This window comes from Maylandia zebra, linkage group LG2 (assembly GCF_041146795.1).
Source record: "Maylandia zebra isolate NMK-2024a linkage group LG2, Mzebra_GT3a, whole genome shotgun sequence".
Lineage (NCBI taxonomy): Eukaryota > Metazoa > Chordata > Actinopteri > Cichliformes > Cichlidae > Maylandia > Maylandia zebra.
The window spans coordinates 31,342,337-31,363,212 of NC_135168.1; the positions used below are offsets into that span (position 1 = coordinate 31,342,337).

A 20,876-nucleotide genomic window follows, 5' to 3' on the forward strand; every position below is an offset into this window, starting at 1 on the left:
GATTTTGTAAGAAAATCCAGAGAAAAGACGTCTTAAAGGTCTCCAGAATGTTGTTTTATTTATAATGTAACACACTTGTCACATCTGTCAGCATATTAAAAACACCACAGAGAAATTAAAAAAAACAAAATAATGTGCTCTGAAAACGCAACTATATACAGAAAAAAGGCAGCCAGTCGGTAAACTGCAATAAAACAAACAGCCAGCGGATTCTGCATAGATGCAATAAAGTTCAAGTAGTAGCAGCAAGAAAGCATACAGCTCTTCTAAATGCGATGCGCTTTTGATTCCCTCAATGGCGCGGGCACACGTCCACGTCTTCAACGGGGAGCGTGGAGGCGTACTCAGACCCCCAGTCTCTGAGGAACAGCTCCTCTGCTTGGCTCTGCAGAGTCTGCTGGCCCGGTTTAACAGCAGAGCCCGTCTGGTTCACCACCAAGCCCACGCCAGCCGTGAATGCAAAGTAGTTTTCTGACCAGTTGGACGTCCCTGTGAAGAGAAGCAGTTTAACAAGCTGGACCACAGGAGACTCTGGGTGAGAGCTACAGTCTCCATTTATCGAATGCTTTTCTATACTTTCTGTCACACGTACACAAGTTTAAAACAATGTGATCAGACAGTTTTTTACTCTTAGATCTGTATGTTGTGACAGAGATTGGAAATACCTAATATGGTCATTTTAGAAGCCCCGCCCACCTGGTGTTTAAACCGTGGAGGATGGCTTTACAAGGAGAGCAGCTAAAACAATTAGAGGATGAAGCGCTGCACTAAGACTCAATATGTGATGAACAGTGTTGAGTAAGTAACTTTAAATTAGTAACTTAGTTACATTACTAGTTACTTCTATCAAAAGTAACTCAGTTACTTCAAGTTACTTTCAGAGTAACTAGTTACTAGGGAAAGTAACTTTGGTTTAACTCAGAATTCTCTTGTTAATGTGTTGCTTCCGTAACTGGACACCCAGCCAGACTGCCAGTCTTCTAGCTTGCTTACTTGCCACAAGTGCACTGTGCCACCTACCAATAGAAAGGAAAAAAATAATGTGCAGACTTCCACGAGAGAAATCCCACGCCTGATTCTATCCTAGCCATTCTATCCTCGCTTTTTACATCCAACACAAAAACTGCAGTCGTGGTGCTTTCGATTGTACTCAGAACTCGGAAATTCTGCCTTCTGAATAGGAAGATGTAGGTAACACCAGACTGCAGATGAGCTGCTTACAGAGCTGGACTGGGACAAAAAAAAATCGTCCCGGGGAATTTGACTAGAGACCGGCCCACCATTATAGGAAAAATCATAAAGCCTTTGAATGAAAATAAACACTGTTGTGACAGTGATGTACACTGATCTGATGGTATATATGTATCAATCTATCAATCGTTTGTTGTAAGACTCAGATAATTATTTTTTTTAAAAGCTAGACATTTTAAATGAGAATAAGAAAAAAAAGTATTTCCCCTCTCCCTTTTAATGCCCTACATGGACCCCAGGCAACACTTTGCTAGACCCGCCCCTGCACAGTTACCAGCTGTCAGCTAAGTAACAAAAAGGATCCTGGTGTTATTTGTCTCTCAGAAACAGTTCATAACTTCCCTTCAACTCATTCATGTCACCTAAAAGGTAAACCTGTTTCTCCATCACAGCTCTGATGTGATTCAGTAAGGACATCTCCTGGTTTCATCTTCATGTTTCCCTCTCACCACATAACCAAACCATATCATGACCAGCAGATTTACAGCTGTGGCTCCAGCAAACATCAGCTGATACTAGAAATTAATATTAAATAAATTCTAACAACAGCTGATCAAGCTTAAACGTGCTGCTGTTGTTTAGCGCGACATGGTTTCCTCTTTCTGGCGCAAAGTGGGCGATAAACAAACAAGAGACAAAAGCCGATCAGCTGATCATTGATCAATTTCATGATTGAAGTAGAAACAGGAGAGGGAGGGTGAGAGAATGAGAGAAGAAGAGGCAGCTGTGCAGCAAAGACAGAATAAATCCAGCTTTGTGTCTTTTTCATTGTAGCTGAAGTCCGGGACAAACTGTTCCTTTTCACCTCAATATGAAACGCGTAATAATTTCTCTGAATACGAGACGATTCTGTTTTTTACAGGACGGTTGGCAACTCTAATAATTAACCTTATGAACAAAATAAAGTTCAACATCAGTAACATAGCACCACCCAGCTGTATAGAAACTCCGTCATGCTAGCTAGCACGCAGTACGAAAAAGTCAGCATAACAAAAATAAACTCAACCTAAACTTGGTTCATATCTGACCCAGATGGACTGCAGGTCATAACTTCTTACCTGAAGTTCAGTTCACCTGACACTCTCGGACCAGCGGCCGCTTCGGGTCTCTCCTCTTGCCTCCCCTTTCCTTCATCCACCTGCTAATGTTATTGAATCTGTGGAAACTCCGCGATAGCCACCACACGAAGTAACGAGTAACGACCCTATCTAAATCCCAGTAACGCGTTCCTGGTTTTGGCATAATAACTAGTTACCGTGCTCGTTACCACAATAATAACGTAGTTACTGTAACGCGTTACTTAATAACGCGTTAGTCCCAACACTGGTGATGAATGCAAAGCTACTTTTGGAAAGTTCAAGAACAGAAACAGAGCTGAAATTGAGTATAATCGTTCCACTTTACAGACATTACCTACTAAATGTTAAAAGCTGGACACCTTATGCTGTTAAATTTTGCCTTTCACAGTTCAAAGGAGCTAAAAAGTGTTAAAATGTAGCCAGTGCTGGCAGCATACCTATATAGACCACTCTGTCTGTAACCATGTACTTGGCATGGTTGACTCGTGCAAAGGGAATCTTCTTCTGCTCTGCTGTTGAAGGCACTGTAAAGATTTTCTACAGATCATACAAAAAACGTTGCTTTAGAATCCGCCATGTCATCGGTGACTTAAAACGTTTCATGAAAAGAAAAATCAAATCTTCAAACGTACCACGTCAATGTCGCACGTCAGTGGATGCCTCCTGAGCACCTGCAGGGACTGCAGGAAGATGAACATGTCAGGAGAAGAATGCTCCCAGCAGCTGACCAGCAGTTGGACTCGCACGCCTCTGGTGCACGCCGCAGCACGCAGGGCCGTGTCGATGGCGGGCCAGAACCTGAAAATGAGAGACCAGGACATACTTTAAAGCTCTACAGCTTCCACAAGACACATCAGCACTTTTACTGTTTGATGCAGGCAGGTAGAAGCAGAACGAGCAAATTTCTTCCTCCTGAAATGCTCTCTGAGCGTGTGTACTTGATCTTAATGAGAGGCTGCTTTGTAAGCCAATCTTTTACCTTTTTAGTAAGTCGACATAACATTTTTTAACAGCATAACAGTAATTTCTGATTGTGTCTTGCATTAAGGTTGACTGACTTAAGAATCGCTATTAAATGACATGAACAGTGCAGCTGTGTGAGTGGAGTGTACCTGAGTGGCTCCGTGAACTGAGACAGTGGAAGGAAGTCCATGACAGAGATGTAAACGAATCCCTGAGCATCGTTGATGACAGACAGAATAGTGGACAGATCGTCAGAGCGGCCACGGGCTGAGATTTGTGGAGGGGCGCTCTGCAGAAAACAGACACAGCAGAAGCAATGATGATCAACAGAGCCAACACAGGAGGAAGAAAAGCCTGTGACAGCTGAGTGATGTCCTTATCTTGAGATTGGAATGGTGCAAAAGCAGTTTCAGACAAACATACAAATGTTGTTTTTTAGCTTTACACCAAAACATATTCAGGGCATAGTTACATTATGAAGATGATTTTATTTCAGGGGGCTAAACCAAAGTAAAAGTCCCAGAGTGCAATTGGTGTTTCTGTGAACCCACAACATGCAGCTAAAGGAGCTCTGGATACAAGAGCTCTATGAAACCTACACTTTTTTTTACATTCTTACAAAAAAAATAGTGCCCTGGTGATTGCAGACTCATTTTTCATGGTAAAGAAAACCCGAGAGCACATCAGTCTTAGAGGGGTAAGCACAGAAGTAAGCATATCATTATCCAAGTCGAACATAAGAGGAATCTTGCAGAGAGTTCAGTACACCATGCAAACCAGCTATCGTAACAAAGACAGAAAGGGGAGATTAGACACAAACATCTACAAAAATCTGAACGAGCCCCAGAAATCCTGGTCCAGCATTCTCTGGACGAGGGAAGCTCAGATCAGCCTGCAACCGAAGGACAAAAGAAAAGAAACTGAAAGAGAAGATAAAACCACAGAGAAGGCTTGGAATGGTTTATGATCTGAAGTATGATGGCATGAACAGGGATGGCTTCCCGTGGCACTGGGCCACTAATGTGTATTCATGATGTAAAAGAAGGCAGTTAAAGACGCACCATCTGTACAGATTTAGAAAAGAACAGCAAATTAAAATAATAATGAACAAAGATGTTGGTTTTAATGTTTCTCTCACTGACTAAAAGACTCCAAACAAACCACAGACAGCAGCTGTCTGTCTTTTTTGTTTATTCCTGATCAAATGTTAGGATATTCCCATTCGTTCAGTGTTGGGAATAAATCTGTTTGTCATTGAGCATTTAGTATGATGACGTAACATAGACTCATCTGCCTGTGTCTATAAAACAAATAGCAATCGATGCAACACAGTTCCTGTAAAATGACAGCAGAACTCAAAAGGATTCCTCCTGAAAGGATACTCACAGAGAGGTAGACCTGAGCAGGGACCCCGTTGAACTTCAGATGCAGGGGCTTCTGGGAACTCGACAGGGCAGAGAGGCGAGCGGGCCAGTACGGAGGCAGGGAACCGTTTATCACACCGCCGATGCTCCAATACACCCCAAAGATCCGAAAGGCATCCTGAGCCAGGCAGCTGCAGTCCTCCACTGACAGACCCACCTCCTTCACCTTTGTTCAAGAGAGTCCACAGTCTGCATTAGCTCTGACACAGCACAGCCACTGTGCTAGTATGCACGATGTGTGGGCTGATACAGGGATGTAATTACTTCTTCTAAAGGGAAATGTATCATTTTCAGGTTTTAAAGCTGGACTCTGTATTTTTATTCATGGACTCCAGTAAAGCAGCTTTGCACAGTTCATGCTGGGCTTTGGTGTAGCTGCTCTTTTAGGGCCTCTCCCAGTTTACGTCTAACTGGCTGCCCCTCACCAACAGAGGGTTTAAATCAGCAGCTGAGCGGGGCTTCTGTGCCCATTGACAGAGCTGACCATATTAGAAATATTTCTTCTCTATGACAGCACAGAGGAAACAAAAACCATGAGACATCAGTCCTGCACTCTGTTGACACTAATGTACTTAAGCTGGGACGGATCTGTCTCCCTGCCCCACTTAAAAATGTTGTGTGGAGACTTCTTACTTGACATTACCCGACTAAAAACAGGGGGATTAGTGAGGATATCCATCTCTTATACAACCTATATATAATAGTTTAGGAGTTTGCACCATACCTGGCTTAGAGAGCGCCAGTCCATGTTAGCACTGCCCACATAGAAGTGCTTTTGGTCAACCACCCACAGCTTGGTGTGGACGATGCCTCCAGTAACGGCTTTGAGGTCCACCTCTCTGACCTCTGCACCTGCAACGGAAAAACAAAATAGCATGGGAAATTAATGCTGAAATTCCTTAAACGTCCTATTCTGAAACACAAACCTGGCACTCTTACCTGTCCCAGCCAGGTCGGCTGTGTCGTGATTTGACTGTTGGGGGGCGTTGACAGCGATCTGGAGCTTTACACCTTTGGATTCAAGTTTCATCAGCTGCTCAAAGACCTTTCTTCCCTGAGAATCATGCGAGGCCATTAGCTCAGAGGCTTAAAGCTTCAGGTACAACCATCTGATGTGCCGCATTGTGAGACCTGAGTGTGCAGGTGGTTGTGCTCACCTGAGAGTCTGAGGATTCGTGCGAGCCCAGATCGCTGTCCCGCAGTGTGAAATAAAAAGCGGCGATGTGGACTGAGCTGTTGGCTCTGTCCAGCAGGTGCAGCCAGCTGTCTGCGATGCTCTTTCTGGACGAGGGGGAAGACTGGTAGAGACCGACAGGAATGCTTTCCACCAGGTGCACTCTGAACAACAAGGACCACATTCAGCAGTACATTAGTTAATCCTGACAGGTGAATATAATATTTCTGACATAAATAACTCAAAAATATCCAGTTGCTGATATCATTTACCGACAGTCAGTGCTACAGGGCTCTGGTAACAATCCAAAGCCCTCCAGCCAGTGCAGCTCCAGCTGAGCCGTGAGCTGGGACACGGACATGGGAAGCCCGTAGTGCCACACGTGGTGAGAGAACCCTCCGAGAAGCAGCAAGGTGGTGCTCAGGAAGCAGAAGAGGGTAAAACTGGGACATCCTGACCTCTGAAGGATGATAAGGGGAGAATTTATACACTCCAACAGGCTACATCACACTCACAGCTTAAGCATAGCATAGCATACTGTGATGCATACCAAAGCTGCTACTGCAGGGAGTGGTAGAATTCTGAAGAATTCCTAAATATGCCTCAGCTGAGACGATCAAGGAAACAGACGCCAGTGGAAGCTCTCAGTCTCAAACAGTGACATAACTCACCTTGGCTGACTTGGTTGCTTTCACTTTAGCGGGCGTCTTTGGTGCTGCAGCAGCGTCTGAGTCGGGATCTGCTTTTTTCTCTTTGAGCTTTGGGAACTTTGACTGGCTTATGAGTAGTTTACGATCCTCCTTCACTTCCTCTGATCTCTCACCAGCCAACTCATCCTCACATTCAGCTTCTGATGAAGATATACTGTCCCTCAAACCAGCTGTGTTCAGTGGCTCTGTCTCCCATGGAGGTTCTTCGTCCATTATAGCTTCCACTTGGCTGTCCTCAGGTGCTTGAAAGATCTCTGCAGACTTTTCAGAGTCTCCAGATGGAGTGAGGAGAATCCTGTCTTTAACTGCGGGGTCGTACGTCTCCGCTGGCTCCTCCCAGGGTATCTTGCTGGGGAAGCTCTCGCGTGGCAGATGTGTTGTAGGCCCATCTGGGGTGGTTTCTGAGGTTTTGCTCTTGACTTGCTCTGATCTGAGAGCAGGCCGGGGGCTTGCAGTCAGAAGAGGGGAGTGAACAGGTTGAGCAGCAATCAGAGGGCCGTGAGCTGTCGCAAGAGCCACTTCTGTCCTGCTGAATGTAGAAGGAGCCTCGAAGCCAATTTTGGGGGTGTGGAACAATGGCGCGGGGAGCGCTGTTTCTCTGGGATCAGGCGGCTTGGACTTTGAAGTTTCCAGACTTCCAAGTTTCTCAGGAGGCTGAGCATGGACTGGAGTGTCCTTTCTGGGAACCGGCAGCTCCGTGCTCTGACTGGCTCCAGCGGGTCGCTTCTGGAAAGTTGGGATTCTGGAGACTGGTTTCCCACCTTTGCGGTTCATGTCTTCTTTCTCCTCGAGGTCTTTTTTCAAACTCTTTTCGTCAGCTTGGAGACGGTCCAGCACAACACTGCAATCCTTCAGATCCTGAGGAAGATGAAATATCTGTTATAAATCTGTGTAATCATGTAGCACACACACACACACACACACACACACACACACATGAAGCAGGGATTCTGAATAGCTTCATGGCACACACCAAAGGAAACGTAACACCTACGGCTATCTAAAAAGCTAGCAGTGAATCACTGAGAGACTTTTCCAGTCTTAGTCTTCCTGCTCCCGCTGGCTCCCGTCAACATCAAAGCTCCCACACTGACTAGCTACACCCATTTAAAGCAGCTCTCCTGACTGGTGCGTGGCTGCTGTTGACTTGTTAATATTTGTTTACCTGCATGACACGAGCCTTACCGTGGCTACAGCATTGTTTGACCTGATATTCTCATGGCAGTCAGTGCTCAACATTAGCCTTGCTCTGCTCCACCTCTGCCTGCTCATTTTCATAAATACACTGACAGCCCAGTGGTCCAAAAGTGGGTGTGGCCACTCTACAGGTCACATTTTATGGATGCTACATTAACTTGCCAGTAAAATATATAGCAGTGCCCCCTACAAACAAACAAACACTTAGATACGTACCTGCGTTTCCAAACATACTTCATATTACACCCGTCAGCCACAACATTGAAACCCCTGCACTGATTTTAATGGGTCACTTCATTGCACTGGGTCATTGCATTAATGTAAACGATACTTTGATACACTGTTGAAAGCCAAGCACATTTGCAAAACATGTTCAGCAACAGCCGCCAGGCTCCCCAGATCTACACTTCCAGAAAGATCCTCACTTATTAAAGACAATGAAGACAATGTCAAACCATATATGCATTCCCGTATAGTAAGTGAGACCTGGTGCTAAAGTGACCCAGCTGTAGTTAATCAGTGTCACCCATTTCATGAAAACTGGCACATTATGAAACAAAACAACCTCCCCAAACTGTTGAGAACAGAAACTGTAAAACAATCACGCCTGGAAGAACGTTTCTGTCTTAAACAAACAGCAATTTGTCTCCTCCCTTTTATCAAAAGAGCTGACGATGCACAAGTGGTAAAGACACGTTTTTAAAATGTGCTGCTGGCATCAGCATCATCATGCATTTTAATGATAATAATAATAATAAATTTTATTTATGAGCGCCTTTCAAGTCACCCAAGGACACTTTACAATAGGATAAAACACTTAGTAAAACAATGGCAGAATAAGAACAATAAAATAAAGCACAAGATAAAATGAACAAACAGTGGATTCACAGTGAATATGCAGATTTGAACAGATGAGTTTTGTTCTGCTAATCCAGTTTAGGGTCACAGTTGGGTAGGAGCCAATCCCAACTGTGAAAGGGTGAGAGACAGGGTACACCCTGGACTGGTTGCCAGTCTATGTGGCAAGGCTCACACACAGAGACAGAACAGATTTGCACTCATATTTGCAACTACGGCCAATTAACCCAACATGCATGTCCGAGTATCCAGAGAGACCCCAGGCTTCAGCTTTTGCAGATATATTGGAACCCAGCAAGTTTCATGTTTTACAGTTGCCTTTATTTTAATTACAGAAATACTCTACTATTCTGCAATATTCATTTACTTTAAATTCAACTGTATTCATATAATCATCACAGCAACAGTCACCTCAAGGTGCATTATACTGGGGTCTTCTCTCTACAATAATACAGGGAGAACCCCAACAATTAGTCGACCCCCTATGAGCAAGCACTTGGCAACAGTGGGAAGGAAAAACTCCCTTTTAACAGGATGAAAATTCCAGCAGACCCAGGCTCAGGGAGGGGCAGCTTCTCTGGTTGGTGGTAAGGGGAAAAAGACGAGACAATAGGCATGCTGCTGAAGAGAGCCAGAGACTAATAATAACTAAAGATTAAATGCAGAATGGTTTATAAACACAGGTTGAGTGAAGAAAAAACACTTGGTGCACCGTGGCCCCCAGCAGCGGATGCCCATTGCAGTGTAACTAAGGGAGGGTTCGGGGGTCACCTGATCCAGGCATAACTATCCGGTTGTTCAGTCTGACGTCACTAGCCGTGTCTGGGTCTAAACTCCGCTGCAGGTCCATATATCAAACGATCACTATGGCATTACTGAGAGTTGAAAAACTGTCTAAAGTCTTTCATCTTTAATAAAATGATCAGCGTTCTGCTCTACCAGGTGTAAGAATTGAGTTTAACATCCAGGCATCCATGAAAACGGAATTTATGACATTTAACGGAGTTAGAAGTTAGCAGGGAGTTAGCTCGCTAGCTTCTATCTAAATACAATATAGCATGTCCTGACTGTGGGGTTTTGGAAACAAATTAAAACGTACAGCTCTGTTATCACTTCCAGCATAAATGAAGACAGAAAACTAAACAGCAGTGACGTTTGTAGGGTTACTTAAGTTGGGTTGCTGGTATATAATGATGTGCTAGGTGACCGCTAGCGACACAGCTATGTTAGCATAATATAAACAAGCTAACTTTTTTTCCACTCGATAAAAGTTACCGTGAGTGTTCTCGGTGGTCAGGAACAAATGTAATCGCATGGCAGGATGCTGTAAAAGGACCAAACTTCAGCCAGGAGAACAACTGAGATAATCCATCCACAATACGAGGTTAGTCATTCATATACTGCTGCATAGGCTGGGCTGTAGTTACATCCTAAGGTTTTAAAGACTGAGCTTAAATAAATGATTAGTGGTAATAAAAGCCGAGGGAGGTCAACAGGGATCACTGACTGTTTTAGGAGCTTTTTGAGATCAAATAGAAGAAAATACATAACATTAAACATGTTAACAACACAAAAGCCATATTAAACGCAGACTACTTTAGACCCGGAAGTAGGATTCGTCGCGTCATCACTGAACAACCGGGAGGGAATGTTTTATAGAGTTTTAAGGAACCACAAGAATGCCAGCTGTCTGAGAACAAAGTGCTCTTTTGGGGTGATATGAGATATTTAAGAGAGAGATGAAAATAGATATAAGCCAGTATTGATTGTGACTATTCAATCTTCTGTTTATTACTAAATAAGCAACAGCTCTCTTCTCTGCCAGCAGGGCAAAGGAGGTTGAGACATTTCCGCACTGGCCTGCCAGTATTTCCCGGAAGCGGTTTTATGCAGCTGCAATGACACAAAGCAGGATATTTATACTGCAGGGCTGTGCAAATAGGAGCTCTGCCACACCCAGGAGGCCTCACAGGTGGCTCTGCTTTGCTCCCTCCCCCCACATCATGCGTGCACAGAACAATATCTGAAAGTGAGAGAAAGGGGGGTGTTTGTAGGTGAATTATAGCCTACCGTCAGATCTGCCTCCTCAGCAGCTTCCTCCTCCAGCTCAGCCTCACGTCTCTCCATCTCCTCCTGGAGCAGGAAAAGCTCAGAGTCTGACTCGTCTGACTCCTGACAGGAGATATCGGTAACACCGTTAACGTTAACAAGCGATGGAATAAAGCACTAGTTGCTGCGTGCACTCTGCATTAAGTGTGTTAACCATTAAAGTAACAGAAAAGGGGAAGGAAATAATATGAAAGGTATTTTTTGTTATTAACCACATATAAACATCCTAAGCTAGTTAAAAAAACTTACCATGATTAGAGACCTTTAACTAAGTTTTGGCTCGCACGCGGAGTTAGCTAAAACAATGCTAGCCGCTTAAGCAAATATTTATTGCGGTAAAAAAAAACAAAACTAAAGCAGTAAAGTTGGATGACTTAAGAGCAGTACGGCCTCTTTATAATCCTCGCTTAAGTATTCTACACGTATTAGCCAACTAACGTCTTCGCCGTTGACGTTAGCCAGTGAGCTACGTGGCCCACGATGAAGTTTGCAGCAGCGGAGGAAGAGGAGGCGGAAAGGAAAGGCTGAGTAATAGAAATCCCACCTCGTACGTAGCTCTCTCCTGCCTGCTCCTGGAGCTTCTCCTGGCTGTCGGTGTCGACGTCGGCAACTGTACCTCGCCGGGGCGGAGGGACTTTCTGGATCGCAGTACCATGGGCATCCTGGAGCACTTTTTTTTTTTTTTAATAATGCAGCACCTTCGTGACTCGAGGCTTAACGGACGCTGCGGAGCGTTAACAGCGGGCTCGTTTGTCTGCGGTGCCGAGGAGAGCTCAGCGACACACCCGCTAAAGCTACGCTTCAGTTGATTTTTTGGGATATACTCACATTTATTAAAAACAAATCGATTGGGTCGTGTAAACAATCTTTAAATTGATTTGAATGCACCTACCTTCACGCCATACGTAAACAACAAATTGAAAAAACCGCGATTTCCTGTCTTCGCTGATTGGCGGTTGAAATCAAAACTGTGGCTCCTCCCACAAGTCTTGACTCACGTCACACAATGCGGAAACCAAAAAGGGATTACCGTCGTCGGCTGCACATCCCAGGAGTCCTTGCTCGCGAAAGGTAAGCGCTGTCTTTGTTGTTAATAAATTATTGCGGGTGTCTTGCGTGTTTTATGGTTCTAATGAGGAAGCAGACGGCCTCTGACCGCTGGCAGTAGCAACACTTCACATTAGCGCTGGCTCACAGTTACTTTCAGTTAGCCTGGCTGTGGCTGAAGACCCTGAGCGGAACAGCCGGTTGTTTATGCTTTTGTAAAGCTCAAAGGAACCTCAAGAGCATAAAAGCAAATCAATTACATAACGGAAGTGTGACAGAATGTGGCCGATTGTTGCTGTTACTGTGTTATGCTGCTTTAATGTTCTGCTGTTATCATTAATAACAACTGCATGACTGATTGAAAAGATATAGTTTTGTGGAAATCGGATTCGATTTTTCTTTCGAGGTTAGATATTTTATATCACAGTACTACAATATGAATCAAAGGCTTGGACACTACTGACCACACAGGCCACTACTTGGTCGACTGATCTACTTTGCAGTATGTTGTTCTGAAAACCGAGGAAAAAATCATCTTCCCATTGAACTTTTTTGTGTTTTTCTGCCTCTTTGAAGCTAAAATAGAAAGAAAGTGTACTTTATTGGTCCCCGTGGGGAAAATCCCTCTCTGCATTTAACCCATTCACTCAGTGAAGCAGTGGGCAGCCACTGGGCGCCCGGGGAGCAGTGTGTAGGGACGGTACCTTGCTCAGGGGTACCTCAGGGTAGTTGTTCAGGGGAATCGAACCCCCGACCTTGCGATCATGGGGCCACCACTCTACCTACTGAGCTATCCCTGCCCTATAGGCAGGAAAACACATGAGATATTAATGGAAAGCCCAGGATGTCCTCTATTAAGTACATCAGGACTTAGTAGGGTAGCTCAAATAATCAAAAGATGTAGACCAAAAACAAATGTCTATTACAGAGGACATAAATGAATAAGCTAGTTCTCAGGAGGATATATTTATTTCTTTTTCCTCGTAATGATTTCTGTTACAAGCACAGTAGTTGTAAACGTGCCTGCATGTCACCTGAGGCAAGTGATTTGGAGAGGGCCTGTTATCACATGAGAACGCTGCGTGTGATAACATGCAGTGTTCTCATCATTCTTCTTGATCAAACAGCCCACACAAAAGGATGGAGGTGTATTTTAGGCCACTGTCCTACTGTGTGAAGGGATATGATCAAGGTACACAGGGGTGACACTGAGGATAGGTTCTCTGATCACATTTGTGTTATCAAGATTGTTTTTTTCCCCATCTTCTAACTTCTTGTTTTTTCATTCAGGTCTCATGTAATCCCCTCTGACAGAGAAGATAAGCTTTGGTTCTCTAATGATGATGATGATGACAATGCCAGCTATTTAATCACATCAGTAGTCCAATGGAAGCCCCAGTTACAGCCACCCCTCCTGCCAACTCCTCCAATTCGCCATCCCCGGCCCCCCTGCGTCCTGCTGTCGCCCCCTCGGTCCAGCTTAGCTTTACCGTCCTCTACACCACTTTGTACGCCGGGCTCTTTGTGGTGGTGTACGTGCAGCTGTGGCTCCTCTACATCTATGGACACAAGCGATGGAGCTACCAGAGCGGCTTCCTGTACCTCTGTCTGCTGTGGGCTGCCCTTCGCACCACCTTGTTCTCTTTTTACTTCCATGATGCCCTGCAAGCCAACCACCTCCCCGTTGCAGTGTTCTGGCTCCTCTACTGCTTCCCCGTTTGCCTGCAGTTTTTCACTCTCAGCCTCATTAACCTGTACTTCACTCAGGTAAGGTTGAAGGGATGTGGATGGGGAAACGTTCTTAAAAATCTTGTGTCATTTAGAAAATGTTGCTCAGAATGTAAAAAGAGTTGCTCTGGTACAGCCATGGTGATAAAAGCACAAATAAAACTAGTCAGAGGAAAACACAAGAGCCCCTTACAGTGGATCATGTGTCCTCAGCTACAGCGCCACATTTTTTTTCCAACAATATCTTTATTATTTTTTACATTTTAATGACTTGCAAACAGTCCAACATTCTAAATACTACATGAACATACACTCCTCTCAGACAGCAAAAAGAAAGCAACAAAGTCGTCAGATTTGTCACTCCGTTAAAGGCCTAAATTTGTCATTATCCCAAATCAAATGTCATTGCCCTCAGTCCTCGTCCTCCTCAGATAATACAAATCCTTCTACAAAATTTACAAATGGTCTCCACACCTTCTCAAAAACATCCAATTTCCTTTTCAGTATACATGTTATCCGCTCCAATGGCAAAGCCACCATCATTTGTTTTATCCACTGTGTGATACTCGGTTCCCTTGTTTTTTTCCATTTTAGTGTGATTAATCTTTTTGCTTGTAACAAACCCATATCAATAAACATTCTGTCACTTTTTGTGTACCTCATGTTTTCTGGGTACAATCCCAGAATAAGGAAGCCAGGATCCAAAACAACCTCTTTGGATAATATTTGTTTGATAGTTTGTGTTACTGCAGCCCAAAAGGATCCTATCTTCCTGCAATCCCAAATACAATGCCAAAAGTTACCTTTATCTTCATTACATTTATTATAAGTGTCTGGAATATTAGAGTTGTACTTATTTAATTTTTCCGGAGTAACATATATTCGCATTAACCATTTGTATTGCAACAACCTTAGTCTAGAATTAATAGTTTGTTTATGAGCTTTTGCGCAAACCAATGCCCATTGTTCCGTGGATATGTCCTTCTTTAAATCATTTTTCCAGGCGTTCAACCTTCCCAACGAATTGTCAGATGTTTTGGACCTAATCAATTTATATATTTCTGATATTGCCCCTTTTTTTGAACTGCTTTTGCTAATTATGTCTTCCAATTCTGATTTTGGTGGTTTGGTGCAGGTATTATTTTGATTTGCTCGAATGTAACTTCTAATTTGGAGATATTTGAAAAATTGCTTTCTATCTATATTATATTTATGTCTAAGCATATCAAAGGAAATATCTTGAGAATCTGTTGCATACAAATCTTGGATTTTTTGTAGTCCTTTAATTGACCATTGTCTAAAAACTTTATCCTCTCTTCCTGGTCTGAAATCCTGGTTTCCCCACATCGGTGTAAACTGTGACAATACAACAGGTTCCTTCATATATCTTTTTACATCATACAACACTTGGACCATGTTCTTTACCATTGGATTTTTTGCCTTTTTAATCAAGTTTGTTGCTGTGTCTGAGAACAAATATAAAGGTAAAGGTGGATACATCTGTCCACTATCTCTGTTATTTCTTTAGAAAGTCTTTCATAGTCATTTTCCACGATCTCACTTAATTTGGGCGAAATCATTATTCCTAAGTACATAAAGTCCTTTACTGTCTTAAAATGAGATGTTACTATGGGTGGGTTTTTCCTTTCTTCTTCATTTAGTAATAAAACGGATGATTTAGATTTGTTAATGACATACCTGATATTTGACCAAACTCCCCTATCAATCTAAGCAGAGCAGGTATAGATTCTGTTATTTTAGAGAGATATACTATTACATCGTCTGCGTACAACGAAATCCTATGTTCTACTTCATTTACCATAATTCCTGTCAATGATAAACTCGAACGTACGGCTATAGCTAATATAAACAACAGTGGGCTTATCGGTGAGCCTTGTGGACATCCCCGTTTCACCCTTATTAGTTTAGAGATATTTTTGTTTGTCAAGATTTCAGCAGTTGGATTTGAGTGTAATAATTGTATCCATCTTCGAAACACATCTCCATAACCAAATCTAGTCAGAACATCAAAAAGATAAGGCCACTCGACCCTATTGAATGCTTTTTCAGCATCCAGTGAGAGTAAGGCCCTCTCTGAAGAATTGTTTAGTCCGTTTATAATGTTAAAGACTTTTCTTACATTATGTAGACCTTGGCGCCCCAATATGAAACCGTTTTGATCTCTTTGAATTACTGAGGGGAGAATATCTTGCAGACGTGTTGCTAATATTTTACCTAACACCTTAAAATCAGAATTAAGTAAGCTTATCGGCCTCAAATTTTCACATTCATTACTCGGTTTTCCTGGTTTAGGTAACAAAATGATTAGTGATCCTGTTACTGATTTAGGGAGACTTCCTTTGCTTAATGATTCCTGATACATTTCCAATAGCGGTTTCATTAATTTACTTTTAAATTTTTTATAAAAATCAATTGGGAATCCATCTGGTCCAGCTTTTTTACCTGATCTCATATTGTTAATTGCCCTGCTTATTTCCTCTTCGATGATTTCTGCATCTAATTGTTGTTTTACATCGTCAGCGATAGTAGGAATATTTATTTTATCCAGAAACGCATTTCTGGAGTTTTGATCTGATCTATCCTGGGATTCATAAAGTTTTTCATAATAGTTTCTAAACTCCTTGTTTATTTCAGTCGGATCCATTATCATTTCCCCTTTGTTGTTTATAATCGACGTTATATTTTTCTGCACTTCCAATTGTTTAATTTGCCATGCCAATATTTTTCCAGGTTTCTCTCCTTGTTCATAAAAAGACTGATTTAATCTCAAAATGTTCGAAGCTGCTCTATCTCAGCGCCACATTTTTATTCTTGGTCTTTACATGATTCACAATTCAAAATAACCACTGTTCATTTTAAACTGGAGCCTGGTGCAGCCGTTCAAGTAATCTACTGTGAAACATGATGTTGTAGCTCCTTTCCCTTTCACGCAACTTCCTTCTAATTGATCGTATTAAAAAAAAGGCTAACAGCTCTTGTGACTATTATGCTCGTGCCACAGACTTCAAAGAAGTATAACAGGACTGACTACTCGGCTGTGTTACCTGCAGTTCTGCCCCCATCAGATCTTAATCAAGCCTGTTGTGTTTTGAGCAGGATGCATTCTTTGTGTCTTTATGTTTATGTGGGTGTCTTTGTGTCTTTGTGCAGGTATTAGTGAAAGTGAGAGAAGTGGACAGAGGGCTGTAAGTTTTACATCATTTTCCTGTTGTTAAATCTAGAAAAGCGCCTCGTTACGTTATTGTTATGAGCTCTAATCGTCCCGATTGGACCCCCTGTATGTATGTTCCTCAGGTGGGCAGCAAGGTGTTTGTACGGTGCGCTGAACGCCATCTTCTTCTGCGTCAACGTGGTGTGCGCTGCACTCGGGGAACGAACCAGCGATGGCGAGAGGGGAGAGCGCACCTGGAATCTAGTCCTGGTTCGAGTTGTGGTCAACGACTTGCTCTTTATCCTGGAAGCAGTGCTGCTGGCCTCCACGCTGTTGCTCCTGACCCGACACTCGCGGTCCGCCAGCATCCACCTGATCAGCAGGGTGTGTTCAACGTTGTTCCCCAGAGAGAAAAATAGGGATATGCTAATCTTGCACTCACTATTGACTTCACTGCACTGGAGTTTATACTCAACGAACGATGCATCTGCAGCTCAGATGTGTCTAGACAAGCTAGCTGTTTAAGAAAGGAAATCTCGTGGTATCTACTCAAAGTATGTCAGTATCAGCATCAAACATGAAGAAGTGGTACTGAGCCAGCCCTGATGAACCGAGCCAAGTTTAACAGCAGCACACGCATGATTAAACTCATGTTTAGTCCTAAGCTGCTTGGAAAAACAATGCGTGTCATGTCTCCAGTCTGAGAAGATCACGGGACTGACATCACTTTGACATCATCGGGGTTATCTCAGCTTGAGCTGCTACACTACATATCTCCAACAGATCGTTTTAGGTGTTGCGTTAAAGGCAGCGAGGCTCCTTTTTAGCTACACAAAAGACATTTCCTCAGGTGAGAGGTGAGACGTCTTCACGAGAGCCTACAAAGAAGTCCAGTTACCTTCAGCTCAAGTGCTTAAAACTACCAGAACCTGGATCACAGACAACCTGCACCAATGTCTGTAACAGATCTGTGTAATAAGCACTGAGATGCATTATGGGAACTGTAGGATCCAACATTACTTGAGTGATATAATGGATGAAAGCAATGTTGAGCATAGCCAGAAAAAAAATGTGATGCTGGACACAGAAAAGCCAGGATACTACCATAAAGAGCGATGGGGATGTCTGTATTTTGACAGTACTCCAGGCTAACTTTGTTTTTATTTTTTAACCTGACCAGGGGACCACAGTGTGGCGTACAGCAGCACTGGGAGGAGCAGTGATCTTCCTGTTTGCCAGCAGAGCCTGCTACAACCTGACCGTCCTGTTTCTGTCCCAGAAGTATCGGGTGGAGTCCTTTAACTATGATTGGTATAATGTCTCTGACCAGGTAAGGATCCAGTACCAAAGCCTTCATGTCTGCTTAACAACTTTGGACAATTAAGGTGCCCCTAAAGAGCACTTTCTGCACTTACTTGTTTTAAGGCGGACTTGGAGAGTGAACTCGGCGACAGGGACTACCTGGTCTTCGGTGCCATTCTCTTCATGTGGGAGCTGCTTCCAACTGGCCTCCTCATCCTTATCTTCAGAGTTCGCCGGCCTGCTCAAGAGGTAAATCTAGTGGATGTGAAAGTAATGTCCCGAACTAAAAATCTACTAATGACACCTGAGACTGTATTAAATACAATTATTTACTGCTTTATTACTCAAAAAAATAGTGCAAAATCACAACAGCAGTCGCCTCAAGGTGCTTTATATTGGAAGGTAAAGACCCTACAGTAATATAGAGAAACCGCCAACAATCATATGACCCCCTGTGAGCAAGAACTTGGCAACAGTGGGAAGGAAAAACTCCCTTTTAACAGGACGAACCCTCTGGTAGACCGGGCTCAGAGTGGCAGCCATCTGCTGTGACCGGTTGGGTTCAAAAGTGGGAGACAGAACAGAAGACACGCTGTGGAAGAGATCCAGAGATTAATTATAACTAATGCTCTTCCTCCCATTCTACTTTTAAGTAACCACAGAACCTAAAAGTAAGCCCGCAGACTGAGAGCGAAGTGCTCTAATGGGGTGATATGGTACACTGAGGTTTTTAAGATAACATAGGGCCCGATTATTCAAGACCTTGTGTGTAGGGAAAAGGATTTTTAATTCGAAACATTATTTCATCTCATTCTCACAGAACAGCATCATGGCTATAAACAACAGGGTCCTGCCTCGGCCGTACTTCTTTGACGACCCTCAAGGCAGCGATGAGGACATACCCGCTCCATGGGCCAATGGTTCAAATTCAAACATAAGGTACAAGCACCACAAAATCTGATACACGCAGGTCATTACCTTAAAGCTGATCACAGGGTTTCAGAAGTGTGAGAAGAGCTCTCATCTTCTTCTTTTCTTGCTTTTTCCCCACAGCTGGTACGGATCAGAGACCGCGCCGCTCCTATTTGCCAACAATCCTCCAGACCAGAACCACCAGCACCACACTCTGTATTCCACTCCTCAAAACTGACCCCCCCCCCTCCCCGAGTTCTTGTTTCCTTGATGACATTTATCTCAAAGACAAGCCGCTCTCTCTCCTAGACACACTCACAGCCAGTAGTCCCTCACTGTGTGAGCAAATTTGCACTGAAAAGTCTCAGGAAATCATCACCAAACAGTGAATATGCACCTTCTATTTTTCTAAAGAGACTGTATTTAAAAAGTTCTTCCTCATTTAAAGGGAACAAGCTATGTAGAAACAGACCAAACTGACTTAAACTGGCCAGTACTGCTCTCTCATGAAGATCATACTGAGCTACAGCCACAGGTTGACTTCACACACATGCCATTGTTCAATTTTGGAGAGACCCTTGCCATTTCCAAAGAAGAGGATGGCACACGCGGCCTCATTTGCATTCCTGTCGGTGTGATGTCGATGCTAAGTTCAGTGAAGTTAAACAGCGACTTTTTTTTTTTACAGGCTCACATGTGATCGTTTGTCTTGTAGACAGACTGTTTCTTTTTGGTGTTTGCAGCTAAGTACTGTTTTAAGACCAGGGATGTCCTTGGCCTGTACACTGCTGCTGGTATAGTTTTCTTTCATCTTTTTTAAAGGCCAGTGTTTGCTCCCATGTCTGTAAAAAGTTGCATCGTTTAAATATTTCTAAGTTGACTGAAGTCCTTATTGGATCTCTAAGTTTAACTTATTTTATAACTGTGGGTCTACCTGTAATTAGAGTTGGAAATCAAACGCGACTCACCCTTTGCGACTTTTATGCAAAAAAACCAACTTCCTCATAGTCTGTCACTCACCTGTGGTTTGGACTTATCCACGTGACAGGTATGTACTGTCCATGCTACGGACCAATAACAACATCAGAATAAACCTGCTGGGCATGTTGCTGAGCAGAAAATCTATGTGGTAGAAATTCTGTATCTACAGTGGTGCTGTTATGCATTTTAGCCCTGTTACTGTGAAGGGTATGTGACTCGCTCTTTGAAATTCAGGACTCCTTTTGTCTTTTATGTAATTGTTGACTGATAAAAAATAATAATCTAAAAAGACTCACTGTGCCACATGCATTACTTAGTGCTTCAGTGTAAGGGTCCGCAACTGCTTTGGGGTTTTCATCACAAATATCAAGTCCACTAAGTCTGAAAACATGACCAACACCTAACTAAAGATGCATGTTAAATAATTCTTCCATTAATTATCTGGATGAATATTGACCATGGACTGTATGAAAAAGAAAACAAAGCTGCAGATGAGTTTGGAAAGTGGAGTCAGCATTAAAGTGTTTTAAAACCTGCATTCTTTTTAATGGCCAGCAGGGGGCGATGACAATGGCTGTCAAAAAGATGTTCTGAAGTCTTGGAAAATGGCCCTCTGATCATTTTTGGGCTCAGTGACTAGTTTCAGCTAATAGACTAAAACATGAAATTAATTTAGTAAATTATTGGTCCTAGTAGTAGAGCTGGATGGATCAATCCAAATATCTATACTATTAATACCAGTGCTGATATGGTTATTGGATTGATACTAGCACAATAGGATCAATACTTTATTTCTAGAGTCCCAGAACCTCGAGTAATGTCACTGACATGTGTCATCATGGCATGATGGGTTGCTGTTTTAAAAAATGTTATAATCTTATTCCCTTAATAAATGGAACCATTTGACCTGCACTGGAGCAGACTGGGTTTGCAATGATGCAGATGTTTCCCAGTACAAAGTAAAACCAG

At 43.0% G+C, this 20,876-nt stretch overlaps 2 protein-coding genes across 3 annotated transcripts; one reads left to right on the forward strand and one right to left on the reverse strand.

Moving 5' to 3' along the window:
- Window positions 1-32: 32 nt before the first annotated feature.
- pld7 (phospholipase D family, member 7) lies at window positions 33-11,443 on the reverse strand. 2 transcript variants are annotated; one of them, XM_004563161.6, is made up of 12 exons: window positions 11,310-11,443; window positions 10,727-10,828; window positions 6,563-7,459; window positions 6,164-6,351; window positions 5,875-6,055; window positions 5,657-5,771; window positions 5,442-5,569; window positions 4,680-4,883; window positions 3,443-3,582; window positions 2,963-3,128; window positions 2,768-2,867; window positions 33-489 (listed from the first exon to the last, which is right to left on the reverse strand). In XM_004563161.6, exons 1-12 carry the CDS (start codon window positions 11,424-11,426, stop codon window positions 293-295), a joined length of 2,535 nt encoding a protein of 844 aa, XP_004563218.3. In that variant the 5' UTR covers window positions 11,427-11,443; the 3' UTR covers window positions 33-292. The 2 variants fall into 2 exon arrangements, with proteins under 2 accessions (XP_004563218.3, XP_004563221.3); XM_004563164.5 differs by lacking the exon at window positions 11,310-11,443 and adding an exon at window positions 11,015-11,245.
- Window positions 11,444-11,703: 260 nt separating this feature from the next.
- gpr137 (G protein-coupled receptor 137) lies at window positions 11,704-20,441 on the forward strand. The gene is made up of 8 exons (XM_004563160.6): window positions 11,704-11,836; window positions 13,103-13,579; window positions 16,712-16,746; window positions 16,856-17,096; window positions 17,893-18,042; window positions 18,138-18,263; window positions 18,835-18,953; window positions 19,068-20,441. The coding sequence occupies exons 2-8, from the start codon at window positions 13,199-13,201 to the stop codon at window positions 19,162-19,164; spliced, it is 1,149 nt and encodes a 382-aa protein (XP_004563217.1). The 5' UTR covers window positions 11,704-11,836; window positions 13,103-13,198; the 3' UTR covers window positions 19,165-20,441.
- Window positions 20,442-20,876: the final 435 nt, after the last annotated feature.